A 26361-nucleotide genomic window follows, 5' to 3' on the forward strand; every position below is an offset into this window, starting at 1 on the left:
CAAAACACTTTGCATGTGCTTTTGGTCCCTACAGAGAAGCCTGTGGGACTTAAACAGCAGTTTTAGCCAAGATAACCGTTTAAATAAGCAAGATAGAAACCAGTGTTAAAGATCTTTTCAAGATGAGACACAGTAACTGAAGTGAAAGCAAATCAAAAATGCCTCCTATCGAGAACAGCACCAATTGGCAGTCAGTTATGTCAACCAAGAGCCTGTTACTCCCAGCTTACAAGAGTGACCTCTAGTGTGCAATAAGTGCCAAAAAAAGGCAAAAACGAGCCAGCTGTGTGTATAAGATGACCTTTCTGTAACCTATCCAGAATACAATGTCAACTATGTCTATATTACTCAAAAGAGGTCACTGTGGCTGCAATGGTTGCGGATCAATAACGAGTCAACAGAAAACAGATACATATCAATTTACACTTATGCTCAAACTGAAGAGAAATCAGCGTCAAAATCACAACACAAGAATGTGTATATAGGATAACTTGTTTCACATTCGCTTTTATTTCCAGCTCTTTGACCAGGGGTTAATATTCAGCAACTGCCTCAACTTCCAAATAACGAAGTGTGTGCCATATATGATCTGGCCCATGCCAGTATTTCAATGGGAACAAAAACAATTGAGTGTTTACAAACAGTCAGCCGTTCTTGGCCAATGCTCTCACTTGTCTGTACAATTATAGGCATTGTGCATCATAATTTAAGGCTGAACCCACACATTAGCCCTTTCTGTGCTGAAAATCCTTTGCAGCTTTCAGATTACACAATTTTGCAAATGCGATGACATACAGTAAACTTCTCAAACATTATAAATTAGAAATATGCAAAAACCACGGATGTCACCCAACCACAATTTCTCATTTTAGTGTTTGGGTAAAAAATGCAGATATGCACACGTACACATACACACACTTTTAAATAAATGGTGTTGAAATCCTCTTTCGATACTCAAAGAATTCCTCCCATCACCTGTAACCGAGTTCAACAAAAAACCCAACAATTCCAAACAGTAAAACAGCATACAGATACTTTATCGCTCATCTCTCACGCCATCATTCACTCTGCTTGTGAAGTTTACAGTTATGTGCAATTACTAGCCAGCAAGAAGTTACCATGCGGCTTAATCTCTAGAACTGAAGAGAAACATTAGCTCTGCAAATGCTTTTGTTGGAAGGGCCAGCTAATAGAAAGGGGTCTCCAGGCTCAGTTTGGGCTCATATGTTAGGTCTGTGGTGCACTGTCAACAAATGAAAAGTTTTAACCGTGCCAGTGGCAGTTACACATGCAGAAAAGCAGAACTCTGCCTTTTTTTTTTGCTGCGCTTCAAGTACAGTTTTAAGCCTAAAACCCATTTTGTGACGAGTGGGGGTAGGAGGTAAAAAGAGAAAGATCTAGAATCACAAGCCTTCACTCCTGCTGAAAGCAAGGTATTTCTGCTTCCCATTGTTTGCAAACAATCTGCAACACTGCTGATTCAATACAAGGTATTGGATTTTAGTGGCATTCAACAGTTGGTAACTATTATATGGCGGAGTCTGTGACTCTTGTAGGAAGAAGCCAATGTTCAAGACTATCAAATTATTAGCTAGAATACTGCCTACCTTGATAGAAACCAGAAGCATTATACTGTTGGCCACCTTGCTGGAAATATTGTTCAAACTGTCCTCCCTGATTGTAGTTTAGTCCACCTCTGCTGACCCACCCACCACCCTGCCCCCCACGCCCTCCACGACCCCCACGACCACGACCTCCTCGTCCTGCACCTCGTCCTCCACCCTGATCATGGCCGCCATCCTGATATCTGTTGTCTTGATGTCCTTGGTAACCACCTCCTTGATAGCCACCCCCTTGATAGCTGCCACCACCTCCATGGTAGCTACCTCCTTGATAACTGCCAGTGCCACCTTGGTAGCCACCACCATGGTAACCGCCACCATGGTAACCACCATGCCCCCCTTGATAGCTAGAATCTTGATGACCGCCACTTCCATCTGACCATCCGCCTTGAACTTTTCCTCTGCCTCCTCCACGTCCTCCTTGTTCTGTCCTATCATATCCACCACGGCCCCCACCTCGCCCGCCTTGGTCATATCCGCCTCTTCCTCCACCTCCATACGAGCCTTGGTCATATCCGCCTCTTCCTCCACCTCCATATGAGCCTTGGTCATATCCACCTCTTCCTCGTCCACCACTGGGCTGGACATTGTCTGGTCTCTTCTGCCATGGTGGCATCTCTGGTGGAGGGGCCTCAATTTCATTTGGTCTGCCGCCTCTGTCTGGCACTCTTCCCATAAGTACCTGCAAAATGATCAAACCAAGGAACCGAAGGTTATTGGAGCTTTGGGGAAGTGTCTGAACAATATTAGTTCTGGTCATTCACAATTTCAGACATCACAACTTAAAGCTTTTATATAAAACAGCTCATATTTCCAGCACACAAAATAGATGTTCAAGTAGCCAAGATAGTTCGTGGAACAATACAGAACAGGATGTTGCCATTTGGCCCAAGGTGCCTATGCTAGCTCCAAAGAGCTATCAAATTAGTCCCATTCCCCTGTATTTTTCCCATTGCCCTGTAAATTTCCTCTCTTCAATTATTTATCTAATTCAACATTGAAAATTATTGATGTTGCTTTCACCACCCTTTCAGCAATGCATTCCACATCGTACCAAATCACTGTATAAATTGTCTTCCTCGCATGTCTTTTTGCCAATTACCTTGTCCTGTGTCCACTGGTTGATAACCCTTCTGCCACTGGATACAGTTTCGCTTTATTTACTCCATCAAAACCCTTCAGGATTTCGAACCCCTCCTCTGCTTTAAGGAGAGCAACACCAGTTTCTCTTGTCCCTCTGTGTAACTTAAGTATTTCATCCATGGTATCGTTCTAGTACATCACCTCTGCTTCCTCTCCAAGGCTTTGACATCCATCCTAATGTGCGGTGCCCACAATGGCTCTCAATACTCCAGCTAGAAACTACCTAGTCTTTTATAAAGGTTTAGCACAGCTTGCTTGCGCTTGCTAAATAAAGAGAAATGCTGTCAAAGCTTTTCATCTTGCACTCATCAGGATGCTAAATTCCAAAGGAAACAACAATTTATACTACACGAGAAAAGGGATGCTGATTGGTTGGCAAGTCAGCTTTGATTGGTCAAGATGTTGCCATGGCGAATGCACCAGGGAGCTACTGTCCCCTATATTTTTGTTTATTCAAAAAAGGTGCACTGCCTGGACATATTCCTTTTGCCTGCAGGGGACAGGTCCCTGCATATGAATATATATAGCTTCTAGCAAGCCTGATAATCATAAATTGATTGTTAGTATAATTATTAGCACATTTGGGATTGTTCAGCAAATGCTGCCCAATCGCAGAATCACATCTAACATTAGACATTATGTTCTGAGCTTTGCAAGCAAGGGTTGGTTGAGAATGGACAGCACTCTGTCCATTGCATTGACGTGCTGTTTAATACAATTTCCAGTTGTTGGGATGTACAGCCTACGTAACTGGCATCGCACCGGCACTGAAACTCACATACTATATTATTCATTTGTGTGGTAGACAGAACATCTTTTCGGCTTGACAGCAGCATCCTGTTAGTGGAAAACACCACTGGTGCTGCCACTACATTATGATGCTCCCTTGTGCATTTGCTATGGCAACATCTCGACCAGAGCTGACTTGCCAACCAAACAGCACCCATTTTCACACGCAGTATAAACTGCTGTTCCCTTTGAAATTTGGCACTCGTGAATCTGTTCCGATGAGTGCAAGATGGAAAGCTTCAACAACATGTCTTTTTCAGCAACACAAATTTTGTACTACCAAGCAACTATTTGCTAACTTTTATATTCCATTCCTCTATTTATAAAGCCAAGGATCCAATATGCCTTTTAAACTGCTGTCACAGCTTGTCCTGCCACCTTCATAGACCGGTGTATGTGCATACCCAAACCTTTTCCTACATTCTTTTTAAAATTATACCATTTGCTTTATAATGCCACTTATCATTTATCTTACAAAATGAATCAATGTACATTCTCTGTGTCAAATTTCATCTGCCATGTATTTACTCATTTCAATCTGTCTATACCGTACTGAAATCTGTTACCATCCTCCTCATTGTTTACTACATTTCCGGGTTTCATGTCAGTGCAGTGCAGACATGATGGGCCAAATGGCCTCCTTCTACACTGTAAAGATATTGTGATGTCATCTGCAGGCGTTGAAATTATCCCCTGTAGACTCAAATCCAGGCCATTAATACATATCAAAGAAAGCAGTGGTCCCTACACTGACCACTGGGGCACACCACTGCACTTTGTCCTACGGCCCATTATAAATCCAAGCAGCCACTGCCCTGTTAATCTCTCAGGCTTCAATTTTGCAATTACGTGGTACTTCATTAAATGCATTTTGAAACTCGAGATAGAGAGCATCAGTTGAATTGCCTCATCAACTCTCCCTTTTACAAAGAACTCAATCAAGTTAGTCCAATATAATTTGCCTACAACAAATCTGTGCTGGCTTTTATTTAATTTACATTACATTCAAAAATAGATAGGAGGTATAGTATTTCCATTGAGGAACGTGAGCAAAAGAGACGGCTGCATGTACTGTTTTATTATGTTCTACCATTGTTAATAAAAGAAAGTTGCAGACAAACAATTACTTATTGCTGAATTGACATAGCTGCTGATTGTACTTGCTCACTGCCGAACTAAGGGCTTGCCACATCGGCAGACATTCTAAAATTGTGGTCAAGCTATGGTAAATTTTGAAAGAGCTCCTAATGTTATTTTAAAAGAGAAAGGAATTCTCCTAAAGTCTGGGCCAACATTCCTACCTTAACTTAGAGAAAAAAAAAACAATCAGATAAACCAGGCTATTTATCTCATTGTTGTTTGTGGGATCGGGGAGAGCCACATTTGCCTGTCTAAGTTACTGCAAAGTATTTCACTACAGGAAGTGTTCAGGATCATTTTCATAAGTTGTTATATAAATACAAACTCAACCAGAAGCTCTAACATTAAACATTGCTCTATTACCTACCTGAGAGTCAAATAATTGAATCTGAAGTTCAAATTGATAACCACACGCATAGTTCAGAGGCATCACAATTAGCAGGTCAATGCTTTGGAGACATGACTCACCTTTGTTATGGTGTGCATTTGGTGGAACAATGTTAAATAAGTCAAACTTTATTTTACCTTATTAACGGCACATGCAGTCTTCTCCCGGATTGAGCCACTACTGGTTCGCATAATCTTGGACAGGTCCTCTCGAGCAGCCAGCAGGTGTGCAACACAAACGGTGCTTCTCGAATTCAGAGTTGCACGCTTGGGCTGGTAGACTTTGGCCAATTTTTCAGTTTGGCTCTGTGCAAAGTGAAACACAAACAAACAAAATCAGTATTAAATGTAAAAATGGCTGGATCACAATTTGTAAATATGCTACTTAGAAATTAACTCAAAATTCCCTGCATATTCAAGTGGCAACATCATTTCTTAGCACACTGTATCTCCAACATGCTGCGCCACAAATAGTAACTAGTAGGTCCATGTTCATTAGTCACAATGTATAATCAGTTCCTGCATCAACTGTACCAATGCACTAAGATGACAATCTCTTCACTATTGGGAGGAAGAGGGGATAAATGACAACGACAATTCTTTGAGGAGCTCCCAAAAAGCTTCTGTGGATTTTACAACATTAAATAAGGGTTCAGTTTTTCTTCATTTGCCAAAGCAAAGCCAGTTTAAGACAACAAGCTAAATTTAAGAAAGGCCAACATTAGAGAAAGCTGATGCTGTGGTAGCACCAGCAAAATTGGATTGAAATGGAGTTTAAAAAAAAAGAAATCTGATCGCTTGCAAAGATCCTGTAGCAGTTAAAATGATTTCAAGGTGTCAACATATTACTGCTGGCTGCTCTTCCACCTTTCAGACTCAAACACAGAATTAACTCAAACTAGTAGCATGAAATTTTCCTTTCCAGTTGCCACATTGCTAAATGGAGAGAGTTTGGGGGGGCTCCAAACCTGTTCCTGTTAGCAGACTGCCTGTAATCTGCCGATTCCCACACCAGCTATCTTTATCAGAAAGTGAAGTTTCTAATTTACTGATTAAAGTTCAACAACGTATGCCAGAAGTGGGGACATTTTCGTTCTCAATCATTGATTTTTCTACTCTAGATATGCATGGACAGTCCATGCAAATATTTCCAACCATCACAACTACATTCATTTTTGTACTGTTTACAAGTTTCTTCTTTTAAAAATGGAAGCAACTTGAGCTTTCAATGGTATCCAGGATCTTTGTCAAAATTGAGTAAAAATACTTAGTATTAGATTAATGGGATGTTTTCCTGCAATGAAGTCTCTGAACCCATACATTATCAAGCAGTTGATGATAATTCAAAATTGCAGAAGGACAGTTTTTTTCTGTAATTACAATCTTCTTGGGAAATTATTTTCTTAGCAAGAGCAACTCGCTTTGGAATAAGAGGAAACAGGATTACCTTAGCTCGGTCAGACCAGCCAAATGACTGAATGGTTACATCCATTCGCTTCAGCAACATCTTTCGTCGAATTTCATATTCATTAACCAGGACTTGATTGATGGCTTCTAATTTCTCCTGCAAGTAAACAGAAGATGAATTTTTTCCTTCGAAATACTATTGCAGCTACAAAGAAGAAGCTTAGCAGCAGCACAAACACTTGTTTTTCAAATAATTTTGGAAATCCAACTTGTTCTACTCAAAAAAGTCAAATGTCAAGTAAAATTGAAGATTTTGTATGCAAAGATTCAGCAGCATCGTTCAAGCGCCAAGAACAAGATAAACAAATACAGGTGGACATCAGAATAAGCTCTTATGCACAAGAGGTATAGGGAAGCAGATGTTGGCCAACAAATATGTTCTCTGCCTACCCCACCATGAGGTATCATGACATTCATTTGTACATTGGAATAGGGGTGGAGTTCAATTTATTTTTTAAAAACCCAATGGCATTTAGTCTTAAATTATTCTGTACTGGACTGTCCTTTTGTAGCTAACATGACAACTTTTTACTTGAGCCTCCATAAAGTTCTCAAATTAACCACTAAGGGGAGAGAGACATTGGCATGGGACAACTATTAACAAGGCAGCCATCACTTACTACCTTCCACAGCAACAAGAGGCCACGGGGGAGGTGCCAGAGGACTGGAGAACAGCTAATGTGGTTCCGCTATTTAAGAAGAGTTGTAGAAATAAGCCAGGGAACTACAGGCCAGTGAGTCTCACATCAGTGGTAGGGAAACTATTGGAGAAAATTCTGAAGGAGAGAATCTATCTCCACTTGAGAGAGGCAAGGTTTGATCAGGGATAGTCAGCATGGCTTTGTCAGAGGGAGGTCATGCCTAACAAATTTGATTGAATTTTTTGAGGAGGTGACCAGGTGTGTAGATGAAAGTAGTGCAGTTGATGTAGTTTATATGGATTTCAGCAAAGCCTTTGACAAGGTCCCATATGGGAGACTTATAAAGAAGGCAAATGCACATGGGACACAGGGTAATTTGATAAGGTGGATTCAAAATTGGCTTAGTTGTAGGAGACAAAGGGATCGTTCCCTCCGGGACACCCTGGTCCACTCCTCCATCACCCCCTACTCCTCAACCCCCACCTATGGCACCTCCCCATGCCCACGCAGAAGATGCAACACCTGCCCCTTCACTTCCTCTCTCCTCACCGTCCAAGGGCCCAAACACTCCTTTCAAGTGCAGCAGCATTTCACTTGCATTTCCCCTAACTTAGTCTACTGCATTCGTTGCTCCCAATGCGGTCTCCTCTACATTGGAGAGACCAAACGCAAACTGGGCGACCGTTTTGCAGAACACCTGCGGTCTGTCCGCAAGAAAGACCCAAACCTCCCTGTCGCTTGCCATTTTAACACTCCACTCTGTTCTCTTGCCCACATGTCTGTCCTTGGCTTGCTGCATTGTTCCAGTGAAGCCCAACGCAAACTGGAGGAACAGCACCTCATCTTCCGACTAGGCACTTTACAGCCTTCCGGGCTGAATATTGAGTTCAACAACTTTAGATCTTAAACTCCCCCTCCCCCCATCCCGTTTCTCCCACCTCCCCTTTTTTTTCAATAATTTATATAGATTCTTCTTTCCCCACCTATTTCCATTATTTTTAAATCTAAAACTAAAACCTTGTTAGTCTTTCCACCCCACCCCCACTAGAGCCGTACTTTGAGTGTCCTGTCTTCCATTCTTAATTAGCACTTTTCTTAAGACAAATATCACCACCTTCAACACCTCTTTGATCCTTTTGTCTGTGACATCTTTTGATTATCTGCTCCTATCACTGCCTGCTTATCTCCACAATCACCACACCCTCAACTTCTCTCTCCCCCCGCCCCCCAACCTTAAACCAGCTTATATTTCTCCTTTCTCCTAACTATGCTTCAGTTCTGCCGAAGGGTCGTGAAGGCTCGAAACGTTAACTGATTTCTTCTCCACCGATGCTGCCAGACCTGCTGAGTTTTTCCAGGTAATTCTGTTTTTGTGATGACAGAAGGATGCTTTAGTGACTGGAAGCCACTGTCCAGTGGGCGTACCACAGGGATCTGTGCTCGGTCCCCTATTATTTGTCATTTATATAAACGACATAGATGACTATGTGGGGGGTAGGATTAGTAAGTTTGCGGATGATACAAAGATTGGCTGGCTGGTTACCAGTGAGGTTGAGCGTCTTGGGCTACAGGAAGATATAGACGGGATGATCAAATGGGCAGATAAGTGGCAGATGGAATTTAACCCTGAAAAGTGAGGTGATACACTTTGGAAGGAGTAATTTGACAAGGAAGTATTCAATGAACGGTATGACACTAGGAAGTTCTGAGGAACAAAGGGACCTTGGCATGTGTGTCCATAGATCCCTGAAGGCGGAGGGGTATGTTAGTGGGGTGGTGAAAAAGACATATGGGACACTTGCCGTTATCAATCGAAGCATAGATTACAAAAGTAGGGAGGTCATGTTGGAGTTGTATAGAACCTTGGTGAGGCCACAGCTGGGGTACTGTGTGCAGTTCTGGTCGCCACATTATAGGAAGGATGTGATTGCACTGGAGGGGGTGCAGAGGAGATTCACCAGGATGTTGCCTGGGATGAAACATTTAAGTTATGAAGAGAGGTTGGATAGACTTGTGTTGTTTTCGCTGGAGCAGAGAAGGCTGAGGGGCGACCTGGTCACGGTGTACAAGATTATGAGGGGCATGGACAGGGTGGATAGGGAGCAACCATTCCCCTTAGTTGAAGGGTCAGTCACAAGGGGACATAAGTTCAAGGTGAGGGACAGGATGTTTAGCGGGGATGGGAGGAAAAACTTTTTTATCCAGAGGGTGGTGAAGGTCTGGAATGCATTGCCTGGGAGGGTGGTGGAGGCGGGTTGCCTCACATCCTTTAAAAAGTACCTGGATGAGCACTTGGCAGGTCATAACATTCAAGGCTATGGGCCAAGTGCTGGTAAATGGGGTTAGGTAGGTAGGTCAGATGTTTCTCACGTGTCAGTGCAGACTCGATGGGCCGAAGGGCCTCTTCTGCATGTGAGATTCTGTGATTCTATGAAAGGCCAGATCAGGATCCAAATGATCAGCAGACTGAACTATTACCCTATTGCAAAGGGCTAGAATTCCAATACTGGATTTAAAAAATATGTAGCTTAGATCTGGTAACACTCAAACACGCTCCCACTTCAAAACCTGATGCCGGGGCAGCCAGCTGCAGTGCCAAGTTACTACCAATTATTGAATCAGTTTTATGTTGTAGGTCCATGCTTGATTGTGATTGGGTTCAATCTTCCCAAACCCACAACACATTGGGTTCTTGCAGCCAGCAAAGAAGGCAGTCAGTGTGGCCAGGATTTGAATCCAAGTTCCAAGAAGAAAATGCTAATCCATTGTGCAACATGGCTCCCAGTTAAGATAGCTAGTTGCTGCATTGGTTGGTGGTGTAATTTTTGTTGCTTTTTCAGGGTTGGATTTGGAAATATTATTTCCATTCACCAACAAATAAAAGTATTTCATTTGTGCACACTAATTTTCAGAGACAATCAACACTCAGTTTGGAAAAACAGTTATCTTACAGCACAGGAGAAGGGCATTCAGCCTACTGTCCTTGTGTCTGCTCTTTGAAAGAGCTGTCCAATTTAGTCCTACACTCCAGTTTCTTAACCATAAACTTGCAAATTAGTCCTCTTCAAGTACATGTCCAGTTCCCTTTGAAAATTCCTCTAGATTCTGATTACACCACTCTCAGGTAGTGTGTTCCAGATATTAACAACTCACTGTGTGAAGAAATCTTCTCCCCATTAATCCTCTGGTTCATTTGTTTATTTTAAATCTATGACTTCTGGTTACTGACCCACTTGCGGAAGAAACACAGTTTCTTCCTACTTGCTCTATTTAAAATAGAATTGTGAATACCTCCACCAGCTCCCTCCTTAGCTTTCTAAGGAGATATATTCTAGCTTCTACAACCTCTCAACATGATTGAAGTTCCTTAGCCCCATATCATCATGGGAAACTTCCCTGTACCTGCTGCAAAGTCTTGACATCCTTCCTAAAGTGTGGTGCCCAGAGTTGTATACAATACTTCGGCTGAAGCCTAACCAGAGATTTGTAAAGGTTTAGCATGACTTCAGTGTTTTTGTTTTCAATGTCCCGATTTACAAAGACAAGCATTCCATGTGCTTTCTTAACCAATTAATAGTTAACTTGCAACAATACAATTTGTGATTTGATAGTATTTTCAAATAAGATGGCTGAAAACAGGATTCAACATCAGAAAGTGGTCTTCTAGTTTCTTTGGAAGTCGAAAGAATGGCATTGTTCAACACCTTAAACGGTTAAGTAATATCTATTTAATACTACCCAAGACAAAAGGATTGATCATTTAATCCATATGGAAATGGTCACAATTCATTCTATCGTGTGCTTCACAAATAGTTAATGGTTTTACTACTCACCCAGTGAAGTGGCCCAAGTGCTTTTTTCATCAGAGGCTTTCCCACATGATTTCGGGGCACCTTGGACAGAGATTCTTTAAGCTAAAGAAGAAAAATATATTTAAATCAAAATCAAGTAAAGGTGAAAATAATTAGCGCAATCTAACTGAACAGGTGTTTTTTTCCCTATTTAAGGTCAAATCATAATTAAACAGCCATTTGAGGACCATCAAGCTAAAGACGAAAAAGCAATCTAAAAACTGTGAAATCATCCACCACAGAGCTACAATTTCTCAAATAACCTTCAGACACTGAATGGATGCCCTAATAATTTTCGGAGTGGAAATGACAACAGTCACTGCAGTGAAGGGTTTAAGTAATAGGAAATAAGGTGAAAATTAGGAAGTTAAAAAGAATGAATGCCAGACATTGCAGTTTTCCACAAGAATGTCTAATAGTCTTGACAATGTTACTATAGAAGGAAATTAAAGCCATCCAAGTGGTTTCAAGAGACAATTAGTGTTTCTGGACAGAGATGGATTAAAGGTTATGGCATGGTTGGCTAATAGCTGTGCATTTACCTGCTCCAGGCCAGCGTGTAGACTCAACTAATTAATTTGTATGCACTACATGCAATGCCATTTTTTTTAAACATAATCTAACAATTCTGATATTAATCCAAATTTTAGTTCCTTCTCCACTTATGTTTATTGAGTGCTGACCCACAGCAAATGAAAGGGGAGCTTTTATTTAATTCGTTTTCAGGATGCGTGGCATGATTCTGCGATCCTAATAGCTTTTCATACTTCTACTTTTATTTAATAAATTTGCCACTCCAATTGATTTTTTATATTCTGACCCCTTTACTGATCCACAGGGAATACCACCAGGTCCAATAAATTGAACAAACTTTGATCAAGTGTAAAAAGCGAACGGTCAGGGAGCATGATCTGTTCCTGACAGCATTTTATATTTATTCTGAAGCCAAAGGCAGCTTTATCGTTTCACTAATATTGTTTCATAAGAAAACCCTCTGGATTAAAACTAAAGTGATTTCAGCTTTTAATTGGGGTTTAATACAATACATTTTGGGGAGAGGCCACTCTATTGGCTGGCTGCTATTTTTATTTAATTAATTTTAGAATTATGTTTCACAATGATTTGCTCCATTATTGCTGCTATTGGTTTAAGGATAGGTGCCGGTGTGGATACCTGGCGAACTGCTTACTTTTCTTCAAAGAGTACATAATATTTTCTGACCACGTAATCCAAGGTTACGTGCAGAACTGATGTATTTGTACACTATGTTCTTACACAGTGTACTGTAGATGAATGCGGTATTCTTGTTCATTACTTCCTGCAAATTTGATATTTATTCTTATCGTACTTAACCTGGCACACTCTCTCGACTGACCCTGTTCAACATCATATGTGACCAGCAATTAGGGTATTAAGTCCTTGAACATTGTGCAATGCCTAAACTTGTAAAACATCACTATTTGTCAGACACACTTGCATTAGGCTCTCTCGGTCACACTTATATCAATTTCACTTGCCTTAAGTTTCTAATATAAGTAGTGTTAATGCCTACTTACATTTGTGATACCCCAAGCCAGTTTTCAGTCTAGATGGCCCCATGGTGCACAGCCTAGTTGCGTTTGAAAAGGCAGTGATGGGCTTATTCAGTGACTGCAGCACATGGGGTGACAGTGCTCCCAGAAGGAGTCCCAGAATTTTGGCTCAGCAACACTGAAGGAACAGCATTATGTGTCAAAGTTAGGATGCTGTGTGACTCGGAGGTGATGATGTTCCTGTGCACCTGCTGCCCTTGTCCTTCCAGGTAGCAGAAGATGTGGATTTGGGAAGTGTTGATGAAGAAACATGGGGAATTGCGGCAGTGCATCCTATATATATATATATGACACTATTCAGCAATTGTATGCCAGAGGTGGAGGAACTGCATGTTTAAGCAGTGCCAATCAAGTGGGTTGCTTTGTCCTGGATGGGGTCAAGCTTCTTGATTGTTACTGCAGTGCACCCATCTAAGCAATTAGAGCATACTCCCATCATACTCCTAACATGAGCCTTGCAGGTAATGGAGAGACTCAGAGCAGTCAGGAGGTGAGCCACTTGCCACAGATACCCAGCCTCTTACCTGCTCGAGTTGCCACATTTATATGGGTGGTCCAGTTGAATTTCTGGGTCCATAGTGATCCCCAGGATATTGATGGTGGAGAATTAAATGGCGGTAATGCCACTGAATGGCAAAGGGAGGTGGTTAGGCTCTCTCTTGTTGGAGATATTTTATAATAGCATAATTAAATTTACTCAAAAAAGGGACTGCAAATGGGTTAGGAAAGGAGCTGATGGTGGGTGAAATCAACTACAGTACAGGCACTCAAGAATCCAATTCTCCTTTTTGACTACAGAAATGTGGATAATCTAAAAACAATTGTTTTCAAATTATTAACATCAATGAGTCTTTGTTATCCAATCTGTAGCAGCTGCTCTAATTTTGCAATAGCAGTACAGGGCATGCTGCTACATGTCTACATCTCCAAATCTTCCAAACTGCTTTGTGCAACTTATTTTACCAGGAAAACAGTTTTATCAGGTTGAATTCACTTCTGAAGATATAAGCTCATCTTTAAAGTACTCCTGGCCATAATTCCAGAAACATCTTGTCCTCGACACAGAATTTGAAGCAAGAGGCAACAGCGCCAGGTTTTTGAACGAGGACAATTTAACCGGTTTTGGATGTACCGGAGAAAGACCATCGAGAAAGGATCATGTAAAATGTGTTGACCCATATGAAAATTCAGGTGACCACTTCTCATCGGAAACATTTTCACCCAAGCAGAGAAACCATGAAGGCAGATTTCCCAGACTTCCCTCAACATGTGAAGCGTGCTGCCCTTTCCTCAGGTCCTGAATTTCCGAAGCCAGTTCATGACTCTATTGGAGCACTAAAGTAGGTGCAGTTCATTGGATGAAATATTAAATAAAAGCTCTTTTGGTCTGTTGAGATGGATGTCAGTAAGAATTCATGACTCTATTAGAAGAGAAAGAGCAGGCAGTTCTTCCCGCTTTCTGCCTGACATTTCTCCTTCAATTCACACCACCAGAAACAGCTTAACTGATCATTCATCCACTATTATCAGTAGAACCAGTGTGGACAGTAACTATAGTTTAAAATAATTGTAACTGGGACTTTTCTAAGTAACATTATAAAGTGGTTTTATAAATGCAAATATCCTTCAAGTCTCCTTGTAAGACAATCTCTTCAAATAGGGGAATGAAAATCTTAATTACAATCGATATAAAACATATTCCTTGATGAAGGTTCTCTCAGCTGCTGGGCTGCTTAGTAATGTCAGAATTTTGCTGTTTATTGTTTCTTTTCAGCTCTACCAGAACTATTCTATTTGGAAGCCTGGTTCCAAATTCCTCCACCTACTAAAATAACACCTGCTGTTCAAGTCAAATGCTCTATCCTCTTTCTCGAGTGCTGGAAGCAGGGTTTTTAGATCGCTCTTGCATACAAGTCTTGCATGCGATGACCGCTGCCACATTGCTCATGCATAACCTGAAAGAACATACCAACCACCTCGCCAGAGTGCTTTTCTCTCCTTCATGATTGTTCTCTTATTTCCTGGGATGTGGAGAAGGCTGGCAAGGCTGCATTTACCAAATCTCAGATGCTCCAAGGTGGTGGTGACGGGCTCTCAAGTGGTTACAGTCACACTATGGTGATAAGTAGGGAATTCCAAGATATTGAGCCAGCAATGAAGGATCAACACCTGTCAAAGCCAAGATGGCATAGGACTTGAAGGTGATGATGTTCCTGTACCACAGGTGCTCTTGCCTTCCTTGTTGGTAGACATCAAAGCTGAAGTAAGTTTGGCGAGTTGCTGTAGTGCACCTTGTACAAAGGATATATTGCATCCACAGCACTCCTGTATAAAGAGGTTGGATGTTGAGCAAAATGGCAAGGCGGGACATAAATCAAGCAAATTTCTCCGTCCTAGATGGTGCTGATGCCAAGAGTGCACAAAAATATGTCTGCAGTCAGTATTCCATTGCACTGCTGACTTCACCTGTGTAAACTATGGAGTGGCACTGAGGGATTAGGTAGTAATCCACTCATAACAGTGCTGTCCAGATCCTGCTGCAAATTGGCATAGGTTGCTTCATGATTAGAATATTTGTGAATAGAGCTCAGAGTCCAATAATCATTTTTGACTCTATAACAGAGGGAAGGCCATTGATAAAGCAGCTGAGGATGGTTGGGCTGCGGATTAAATTTAAGTAAAGGTTACATTGACATGACCTGTATTCCCTTGAGTTTCGCAGGTCGAGAGGTGGGAACACACAGGCTGACTTTTCCCACATTGGGACTTTGTGCACAGTATCCACTTTAAAAATTCCAGGATTTACCATGGGTTAATTAGTTAAAAACTTCAACCACATAGCAGCTGAAAATGCAACAAATCTTTACTGTTGGTCATGTTAACAAAAGTGCTCAGCACTTAAGTAATTCTAACACAAAGCAAAGTTTAATCAATGCTTTTGCATTTGAAAATTCATGCTTTAAAACAATTTCTCATTTGTTGATTGGAAAGTCTTCCACACACAAATGAGTATTGGGATGGAGAAGTTTGATACCCAATTGTGTGGTGGACACCTGAGAATAAGGTACAATAGGGTGAAACAGTGCCAGTCAATAATCTGAGAGATGCTGGAAATGCAGTTTTCCAATTTCAATAGGTAACTTGATCACTGGGGCTTTTAAAATCATCTCAAATCCCCAAGTAAATACCTCTTTGCACTTCCTCTTCTGAAATAAACAGACTGTTTTAAGGTGAAATTGTGGAAGTCCCTCAGTCCTGATTCACTATAAAATATAGTATTAAAATTGCTCCTTTATACATGGAGGAAAGAAACTTGAATTAAGGTGCAACTCTTGCTAGATTTTACAGCAGTAGTTAAAACTTCAAGTCAAAAGGCACGACCAAAAGAAACTTCTGCCCAACTGATCTGTACTCCTGTTTCTTTTAAAAATTTATGTATTTCCTGAAGCAGAAACTCCATCAATAGATGTTTAAAAATAATTATTTATACCGGACCAGTTTGGTTGAGTGATTTAAGTTTTAAATGCTGCAGATTAGGACAGTTTTGTTCTTGTGCATGTACCTTTTTCTCAATCCCACTGAAGAACTGGAACATGGTGATGTTATCTGGGGGCTTGGACATACCCAGGGTGATGCATATGGATTTCAGCTCCATGAAGGACTGGCTGGTTTTATCTGGTTGCTTCTTTGGTGGGTTGTTCACACCAAGCATCCGTGAAGATTCAAGCTCAGAAATCAGGTAAGCTACAGGAACAAAAATCAGCGGAATGTAAACACAAGAGGTATATGAACTACAAAACTTTCTGCACATTACTGCACACAATTCATTTCCTTGCCCAAGGTATTGAATTGCTCAGGTATAGCCCTACTATATCAATGGTATATTAAACTATATCAAATCGTATCAACTAGTCTCCTTTCTACATGAGCCTGTAAGGCAGCTGTCAAAAGGTTATTCGACATGGAAAAAGAGGGGATCATACTTGTCAACCCCAACCAACAGGTGCACATCTGGCTGCCGACATGCCTTTTCTCCATATCTGGAATGCAGAGATGCCAGGATCGGTTATAGTCACTAGGGACTAAACACAGGATTTTACTGATCGATATAATTCAGTGCTGTACCACACCAAACAGTAAACGGAATCATTAGGAACAGCATTAAGCCACCTCAGGAGAAGTTGTAAAGAATTTGAATATTTTTTCATTTCAATAAGAAGAGAAGAGTTTTAGGGCCACATATCCAGCCATTTCCTATTATTCAAGAGTTGCCATCTGGCTGCTTTAGAACATTGGCATCAACATGGCTTTGCAAAAAACCTATACGCATTAAGTTTAATGTTTATATGCTTTTGCACAAGATTTTAATTTCATTACTTCAAACTGCCAACACCAAAGATTGACTTGTTTTCTAAGGCATTTTATGGCTACTGGTTACAAGTTGTTCTTTAGAACTGAAGCAGTGCATCTACACAGCACACTAACAGAAAACGGGAACTCAGAGACTCACTAGCACGAGGTTCAGGGCTGTAATCGAGTTATCTATTCCAGATTAAATTCATTTTGCTTATCAACCAGCCTCACTCCGGAGTGGTGACAAGGAAGGTAAACAGTGACGTGTGCTGCATTGAGGTCACAAATCTCCACGTCAGCACAGCTCTTTCATGATCTCAAATGTAAAATTGACAGCAGAGTTCGAGCTAGATTTCCCATCCACAGACTACAAATGGGCAAAGATCAAAACACTGCCTCCAGAAAGTGTAAACACAAAATCCATACTTGCATTCCTGTTTAGTCACAACCTTGAGTGAAGAAATCATGAACATTTCAAATTGATATATTTTACAACAACCTGAACATTCACATTGTATATGTTTGTTCTCTCTCTCAAACTTATAATGATGTGGGTACAGTGGGGTACTGGCTATGTTACCAGACTGGTATTTGGGAAATGAGTTAAAATTCCACCATGGAAGTTTGAGAATTTAAATTCAGACATAAAAACGTGGAAACAAAAAGCTGGAGAAGTGACCATCAAACTTCCAGATTGTCATAAAAATCTAACTTTCTTTCTGGAAGAAAATCTGCAGTCTTTAAGCCAGCCTAGCCTATATGCGATTCCAGTCCCACAGCAACATGGTTGACTAACTACCCTCAAATAGCGTAGCAAGTCACTAAACTATCAATCCGCTACCAGTAGTTCAAGATGGCTGCACGCCACCATCCCAGGGCAACTTGGGATTAGCACAGTTTAGCCAGCAATGATCACATAGGAAACCATTCAGCCCCTCGAGTCTGTTTTGCCATTCAATTAAATTATAGCTGATCTGAATCACTACTCCAATTTTCTGTTTTGGTTCCATATAACTTAATTCCTAACCTAACAATCAAAATCTGATCATTCTCAGTTTTAAAATTTCCAACTGACCTCATATACCATGAATGAACACAGAAGTAATATAGGTTTAAACAGGAAAGAACACCATAATCAAATTAAACAATTTTGTCATCTAGTTTTCCAACCTGATCAACTGTTGGCTAAGCTCCTTTTGGCACTACATTCCCATCTTGAGTTTCTGGTGGGTATACAACTCTGCCAACAGTATTAGGGGATGCAAACAACTTCAGCAAGGAGCGCATAAGTGATTCCCAGTTTGTGTTCTGTAGCTGATCTCAACCAGGGCAGCAATATGTAAACTGAAAAAGTTGCCTCAATATTCCTCAACTAGAGAGCTATCTAGTAACTCTTGCTGGAAAGCCCATGCATGGACAGCAATGGTCAGAATCAGTCTCAATTGTCATCTCTTCTCTGACCTCCACCCTAGTCGGAGGCTACAAGCTGGCCCTCAGCAACAACATCCAAAAACAGTGTCAGTTTTCACACGTGCTCTGCCAACACCCAGCTCTACCTAACCACCACCTCTCACGACCTCCCCACCATCTCTAATTTATCACACTGCTTCGACATCCAGTACTGGATGAGCAGAAATTTCCTCCAAGTACTGGGAGGACCAGTCATTGCCTTCGGTTCCTGCCACACACCCTGTTCCATAGGCACTGGGCTGATCTGTCTGCCTGACAACTGTCTGAGACTGAACCAGGCTACTTGCAACCTTGGGGTCATATTTGAGATGAGCTTTAGACCACATACTTGCACCAAGACTGACAATTTCCACCTCTCTAATATCCAACTCCATGCCTGTCTCAACTCAGCTGCTGCAGAATCCTTTACCATCCTTTTGTTAACTCCCGACTTTACTATTCCAATGCACTCCTTGCTGGCCTCTCATGTTCTACCCTTTGTAAACTGGAGGTCACCCAAAACTCTGTCCCAACTCGCCCGAAGCCCTATTTACCCATCACCTGTGTTCACTACCCTACACTGACTCCTGGTTAAGCAACTCCTCAATTTTCAAGTTCTCATCCTAGGTTTTCAAATTCTTTCACGGCCTCACCCCTCCATATTTCTGTAATCTCCTTCAAGCCTACAACCCTTTACATGGTATCTGTGCTTCCTCAGTAATGGTTGCTTGACTATCCAGGTTTTAACCACACTACCAGCCATGCCTTCAGCTGCCAAAGCAGTAAGCTCCAGAATTCCCTCCCTAAACCTCTCTCCTGCTTTAAGACATTCCTTAAAATCTACCTCTTTGACCAAGCCTTTAGGGCATCTGCCCTAATATCTCCTCAGGTGGTGCATTGTCAAATTTTGTTTGATAATACACCTGTGAAGCACCTAGGGACATTTTACTATGCTAAAGGCACTGCATAAAAAAAGTTGCTGTTGTGATTCACTGCCTATACTCATCCTATGAAGGTACTGGAGGATACTGAGCACAACACGTTATGGTGTCTTCTGGGGAGGAGCGGAAATTATTGTTTTTATGTGTGTGTGTGTGTGGTGGGGGGTGGGTGTTTAGAGGGGGGGTGTGTCTGTAGTTGCTCGCTTGCTTTTTTTTAATCCCCACATGCTCATCAATGATGGCTTTATTTGATTTCGACACTAAAATCAAATACTGGCAGTAGTAATTGCCAGCCATAGTCCTTATGTGAAATGAAGGCAGATGTGGAGTGCCATATGTGAACCATCGTGAATCCTCAAGTATATCAAGGGGAAAAATATTTGCATTAAGCATCAGAAAATTGAATCGCAACAGAGGATCCACATGCTTGAGCAACAATTAGTCGCACTCTGCAGTAGAGGTCAGCCTAGTAATTAGCTGGAACAGATAGATTGGGCCAAACTGGCCCCCTTCTGTGCAGTTAGAGGTATCATTTCTTTGGTTTGCACCTTGACAATTTGGCCCAGGAGGCGATGCAAAACTGAGGCTATTATCTTCTGTATGACAGAGATGGTGGCAAACTACTGCGACAATATTTAAAAATTGGAATGGGACAAGAATGATGATCATCTGGAAATAAAGCAAGCCACTCTAACCTGTCTTGCTGATCATTTGACATCAGTAAGACACTTCTGTAAAACCCAATGCAAGAATATACAGCTCACACCCCATTTGACATATGCATCTGCACCAATATTTTACAAATGAAACTTGTACAAAGCAACCAGTGCACAAGATTCTGCAGTGCATTTTAATGTATTTAAACATCGCACACAGCTCCGGACACTTATCCCCCAGTCTTCTGAATAGCATGGTTGCAGCCAACACTGGAAAGGTCACATTTATTTTCTACCCCTGAAGTCATTAGAAGTCAACCAGTGTGAGACTGCAGTCATATGGTGGCTAAAGGCAGGTTTCCTTTCCTGAAGGATGCTAGGGAACCAGCTGGGTTCATATAACAATCTGCAGCTTTCAGTCATTTTGGCATAAAAGAAGGCCTTTCAGCCCATCAAGTCAATGCCAGGTCTCTGTGGAGTTGTATTGCGCCGTAATCTAGGGCCAGCAACAAATCAAAGATTTAATCAATTCAACTTCCCAACTTGCCATGGTAGGCACCTAAAGTCACAACCTCTGGATTGCCAGTGGATAACCATTAGGCTAGCATACTCATGTACCTGCACACACGTATAAATTTTGGGAGAGAGTGTATCTTTAACACTGAACACTGCCAAGCATTGCAACAGTGATTAAGTTTCAAGTCCAACAATTAATCAGAAAATGGCTCAAATTCTCCTGCAACTTACTGAGCAGCAAAAGACAATTATTTTTGTTGAGAAGGCGTTTAGTGACATCTCCAGTGGTTAGAACAGAATAGGGACAATTCATCTCAGCCAGCAAACCGCTCATCTCCAGCTGAAACTCTTCAGCTTCCGTGGGGCCTATAAAAAGTGCGTTTAAAAAAAAAAAATTAAAGGAGGAAAAATAAGATCACAGGACCTAAAATCTTACATCCAGATAATAGTCAAGATTATTGAGATACATTTGCATTTGAATGGAAAATATTTTATCCAACTAAGCCATTTACCATATGAATTCCCTCCTTTCCTTCCAGTCAAGACATGCAGACATTACCAACAGTTTACAGCTAAGTAAAAGCTTTATGGATGCAATATCTCTTAGACAATGGGATAGCATAGATGTGGTTTTCTGGCACCATCTATTTATTTTTTTCTTTATTCTTTCATGGGTTGCAGGCATCGGTGGCCAGCATTTGTTGCCCATTCCTAATTGCCCCTGCTAGCCCATTTCAGAGGGCATTTCCTAAAGGACATTAGTGAACCAGGTGGGTCAATGATAGTTTCTTGGTCACCAGCATTGAGATTAGCCTTATAATTCCAGATTTATTAATTGAATTCAAATTCCAACAGCTGTCATGGTGGGATTTGAAGCCTGGGTCAATGGATTACTAGTCCAGTGACATTACTACTGCGCCACCATCTCCCCCTTATCAATGCCACCATTTTCAATAATGCAAATATGAGATGTTAAACTGGTTAAGCACTTAAGATTGATTTGGCAGTTTGAACGAAACAGACAGTCATGCTAACTAAAAGCTCAAGTGAGCCATAAGTAAGAGCAGTTCCTTTTCACGGTGCCAAAATACATATTTTTATTGTGTGGGTTGAAATTGCGTGTAATTATTTCCAAATACTGACTATTTTATGTGTAGGCTGGATTTAAATCATTCTATCAACTTGGGTAATGCAATTGGACATTGTTTAATAACACACCATACTTACTAGTTGTTGCATTGACATTTTCTACCAGTTTGTAGAAAGCTTTCAGTTCCGATACAAGCCAGGCACATAATTTAGTATATTCTGGAGAAGCCGCCCCATCACCAGCTGCCAACTCCAGAGCACCATCGTCTAGTATTGGACCCTTGTATCTACAAAATGAATGAGATTGTATGAACATTCTAGAAAGTCTTTGAATCCCTCTATTGTATCTTAATTTCTATATCCAAAAGGAGCCCCAAATTCCACAACGTACCAATATTCCTGGCTTTTGAACTGAAGCTTCATGTTACACTCGTCAACAGAAATAACAATCTGTGAAAATGTTTCAGCTCTAAATGTCAATTCCAGAGGTGGGAATTTATTAATTGACTGCAGTCTGACAGAATCATGTCTCATGTGGGAGATCTTGTTTTTTTTAAATAGACAAGCCAATGTTATTTAAACACTGGTGGTTGCTTTCCTAACAGTTGTTTTTTCTTTGAAGGGAGTAACAGTACACAAAATTATCTAGAAATACTGTTCACCCTTCGAGGCAAAAATGACCATGCACATCATCCGAGCTGTTTGGTAGGAATCCAGTGGGTACGCAGGTGACTGCTAAAGCCAATCTGCACCCGGAAGGTTTGGATGAAAATGGGACAGAATACTGCAGACAAAAGCAAAATACTGCGGATGCTGGAAATCTGAAACAAAAACTGCTGGAAAAACTCAGCAGGTCCGACAGCATCTATGGAGAGAAAGACAGAATTAACATTTCAAGTCCATATGACTCTTCTTCAGAACTAGAGAAGTAAAAATGTGGTGCAATATATACTGTTAAAGGGGGTGGGACAGGTGAAGCTGGATAGAAGGCCAGTGATACGTGGAAGCAAAGGAGAGATTGCAAAAGATGTCATAAACAAAAGGTCAAAGGGGTGTTGATGGCCATGATACTGGCTAAAGGAGGTGCTAATGGTGACATTAAGAGTAGAAAGCAGGATGAGCAAGTAACAGATGGCCCTAGTGGGGGTGGGGTGGGGGGAGCGGATGGTGTGGGAAAAAGATCAAAATAGGCTAAAAGGTGGGGATAAAATAATGAATGGAAATAAATTTTAAAAATAATAGAAATGTGGGAGAAAAAATATATACGTATAAAAGTTAAAAGAATAAATATTTTAAAAAAGGGGATCAAAAAAGGGGTGAGGATGGAGGAGGGAGTTCATGATCTGAAGTTGTTGCACTCAATGTTCAACATGAACATTGGAAGATGAGCTGCTGTTCCTCCAGTTTGCGTTGAGCTTCACTGGAACAATGCAGCAGGCCAAAGGTGGACATGTGGGCATGAGAGCAGGATGATATGTTGAAATGGCAAGCGACAGGCGGGTCTGGGTCATGCTTGCGGACGGACTGAAGGTATTCCGCAAAGCAGTCACCCAATCTGCGTCTGGTCTCTCCAATGTAGAGACCGCATTGGGAGCAGCGAATGCAGTAGGCTGGATACTGCAGACGATTTGTTTGGACGAATTGCTGACTTGATTTCCTCTGCTTGCATTTTCTCACTGCCTCTGACATGCACGTGCTATCAAAGGAGGTCACACCATTGTTTATTTGGTTGTGCCAGGTACAGCAATCCTGGGCGAGCTTCTCCCAGGACTCGAAGTCGGTATCAAAACTCTTAAGTAAAGCCTTCAGAGTATCCATGTAGCGCTTCCTTTTGACTGCCATCAGATTGCACCCCAGACTCAAGCTCTCCATAGAAAGTTTGCTTTGGTAAGTGAGTGTCAGGCATCCGAAAGCAGCTCAAGCGAAAGTGGTTAAGCTTCTTGGCATGGCACTGGTACACAGTCCAAGTATCGGATGCGTACAAAAACAGAAACAGGAATACCTGGAAAAACTCAGCAGGTCTGGCAGCATCGGCGGAGAAGAGTACAGTTGACGCTTCGAGTCCTCATGACCCTTCAACAGAACTAAGTAAAAATAGGAGAGGGGTGAAATATAAGCTGGTACCAGCCCACTCCAGGAAAGCCCTAGCATGAGCTCAAGATTTCAGCTCATGACCAGGACCTGAATGGATAAGTTCACTTATCTTGGCAGAATATTCTCTCGAGCTGTCTATTTTGACGACGAGACACATGCAAGAATCTAGAAGTAACAATTTGTTTCAGGGGAGATAGCTAACTATTTGTGTGCTGTCGTGATTAGAATTCAAATCAGGTCAAGTCTGTGACATTCCCACATCTTTGGAATGTTAAAAGGAGTGAATCTGCAGACATTCTGAATGGCTTCTTCTTGTGGCCAGGTATTAATGACGTGAAACTTATAGAAATGAAGAGACAACTATTCACATCTCCCCACACTCCTATATGCTTCAGTGACTTGGACAACCTACAGCTGGCACCTTAAAGCACTGGAAAAGTACCACCAGCGATGCTTTCACAAGATCCTCCAAATACGATAGCCAGAAAGGCCGTCCAACAGCAGTGTCCTCTCCCAAGGCAACATGCCTAACATTGAGGTGCTAATCATTCAAAGCCAGCTCCGCTGGGCAGGACATGTCGTTTGCATGCCTGACACCAGTCTCCCAAAGCAACAGCTCTACATGGAACTCAGCTGCAACAGGATACTACTAGAAGGACAATGAAAACCTCTTTAGAATTGTCCCCAAAGCATCCCTGAAGAGGTCAAACATCCCCAGTGACTCCTGGGAGTTCCTGGTTTGTGACCAAGTTCATTCAGGAAGGTACAGAACACACAGAGACTTCGTCAGAAACACGCAGCGGTGAAGTTGAGGTGTAGACAGCACACAAGACCTCTCAACAACTCATCTATCCGTCCCTCTAAGCACCACCCAGATGTGGCAGAGTCTGCAGATCACACATTGGACTTGTCAGCCATTTCAGAATCAAACTGGAGTGGAAGCAAGTCATCCCTGATCCCAACGGACTGCCTAAGATGATTCGCACTTTGCCCATTTGAATGGTGTAAATTAATTAAAGTAATCTAGATTGCAAAACTACTGAGGTGACATCAGACCTTCAAATCTACACATTTGAAGCACAGAAGAGCTGTGCAAGAGACATTGGTTTTCCCTATCACTCCATTTCCTCCTTTGACAGCCTGGTTCTTTACTGAGGTGGCAAAAGGAGTTCCATTATGTCAATCAACCTCATCATGTTTCAGCTGAGGCATGATTCAAAAGTTACTGGAATGGACTTCCTAAAAATTAAGAGCTTAACAGTTTATATAGTATGTCAAATATTATACTGCTAGTCCATCGCTGTGCATAGTTAAGTTGCTTGCAAATAAACTTCAACAGTCAATTTTAGCCTGAATGCTGTAGTCTGACAATGTGGTATTTGCCTCCTTACAAAGTGGACCCCACTTCCCTGATAAAAGCTCCCACTTCTGTTCTGCTCAAGCACTCCGCCATGTCCTAAACACCTGCTGCATGAAAAGGTCTCTCTCTTAATCCCTTCCTTTACCCTTTCGATCGTAAATGTTTACCTCAGATTACACAGAATTTTTTTCTCCATTTACCTCAATAAAATTCACCAGTTTTAAACATCTCTATTGTAACTCCTGTTAAGCTACTCCATTCTACTGTCACCTAATTTCTCTGCTCTCCCCTCGCCCATGGTATTGTGTTCGTAAACCTCCCCTGGACCTTCTCCAGAGCCTTGATGCCCTTCTTAGAGGAGGGCATTAAAATTTGTCACAATTGTCTAATTACATTTCAATCAATGATTTGGAGAGATTCAGCGTAGACTACCTCTGACTTTTGTACGCCATGCTCCTATGTATAAAACTCTTAAAAAGACCTTTGCCAATTTGTCCTTCTATGCCAGAAGATCTATTTAGACGAATTACTAAAGTAATTTCTGCTCTTTTTAACAATATTTAGAAACCTAGAGGTGTTTGCATGCAATATTAGGTGAAGGCTGGCACTGCAAACTGCTTTTGTCATTCATACTTCGAAAGTTGTTCAAGAAAACGTTGAGTTACAATCCATTTATATATTGGCTCGGGCCATTGGGAGCACAGGCTTATGTAACTGGGTCAGTCCACATGGCCGTGTCCACCCACCCTCTGCAATACTGCATCGGGGTGTCCTGACGATAGCAAAACCAGTTACGGACAATGTGGTGCAAACGATCGAGGGTGAAGTAAAATGGAGGGGGAGAGGGGCAGATAAATTACAGCTGCTCTTTGACAAGGGAGTCAAACATGTGCCGGCAGCGCTGGGGAGGGAAACGCTCTGCCTCTGGAGCCAGGCCCAGTAGGACTGACAGAGCCAGGCCCAGCTCAGCAGGTTATTTATAACCAGCACAGGGTCAATTCACTACCACATGTCGGGGGGCGTCAGCACCTCCGGCCCTCGTTAATACACAGGGGGGAGGGGGGTGGGGGGCCCGGCCGGGCAGGGAAACCACCGGATAAATTAAAATGGGGCCGTTCCGCCCCGCCCGCCACCTACCCCAGATCCTCCAGCGAGTCGAGGATGTCGTTCTCCATGGTGCGGCCCGGGGTGATGTGCCTCTTGGCGGTGAACGGCCTCCCCTTCGCCCCGCCGCCCGCACTCAGCCCCTCCCCCAGCTCCACCGTCCGCAC

The 26361-nt window shown here is 41.9% G+C and overlaps 1 protein-coding gene across 1 annotated transcript; it reads right to left on the reverse strand.

Annotated features, from left to right (window-relative positions):
• Nucleotides 1-480: 480 nt before the first annotated feature.
• fam98a (family with sequence similarity 98 member A) lies at nucleotides 481-26361 on the reverse strand. Its single transcript, XM_078557342.1, has 8 exons — nucleotides 26228-26361; nucleotides 21775-21923; nucleotides 20779-20913; nucleotides 16195-16376; nucleotides 11023-11103; nucleotides 6529-6645; nucleotides 5220-5387; nucleotides 481-2304 (listed from the first exon to the last, which is right to left on the reverse strand). Exons 1-8 carry the CDS (start codon nucleotides 26263-26265, stop codon nucleotides 1588-1590), a joined length of 1587 nt encoding a protein of 528 aa, XP_078413468.1. The 5' UTR covers nucleotides 26266-26361; the 3' UTR covers nucleotides 481-1587.

This window comes from Cetorhinus maximus, chromosome 14, assembly GCF_964194155.1.
Source record: "Cetorhinus maximus chromosome 14, sCetMax3.hap1.1, whole genome shotgun sequence".
In the NCBI taxonomy this organism is placed as follows: domain Eukaryota; kingdom Metazoa; phylum Chordata; class Chondrichthyes; order Lamniformes; family Cetorhinidae; genus Cetorhinus; species Cetorhinus maximus.

Excerpts from the sequence above, each read along its gene's own strand:
- fam98a (XM_078557342.1), bottom strand. The coding sequence starts at position 26,265 with ATGGAGAACGACATCCTCGACTCGCTGGAGGATCTGGG. Across the intron at positions 20,914-21,774 it reads AAATGTCAATGCAACAACTA|GCCCCACGGAAGCTGAAGAG; the intron begins GTAAGTATGGTG and ends CACTTTTTATAG. Across the intron at positions 11,104-16,194 it reads TCAGTGGGATTGAGAAAAAG|CTTAAAGAATCTCTGTCCAA; the intron begins GTACATGCACAA and ends TTTCTTCTTTAG.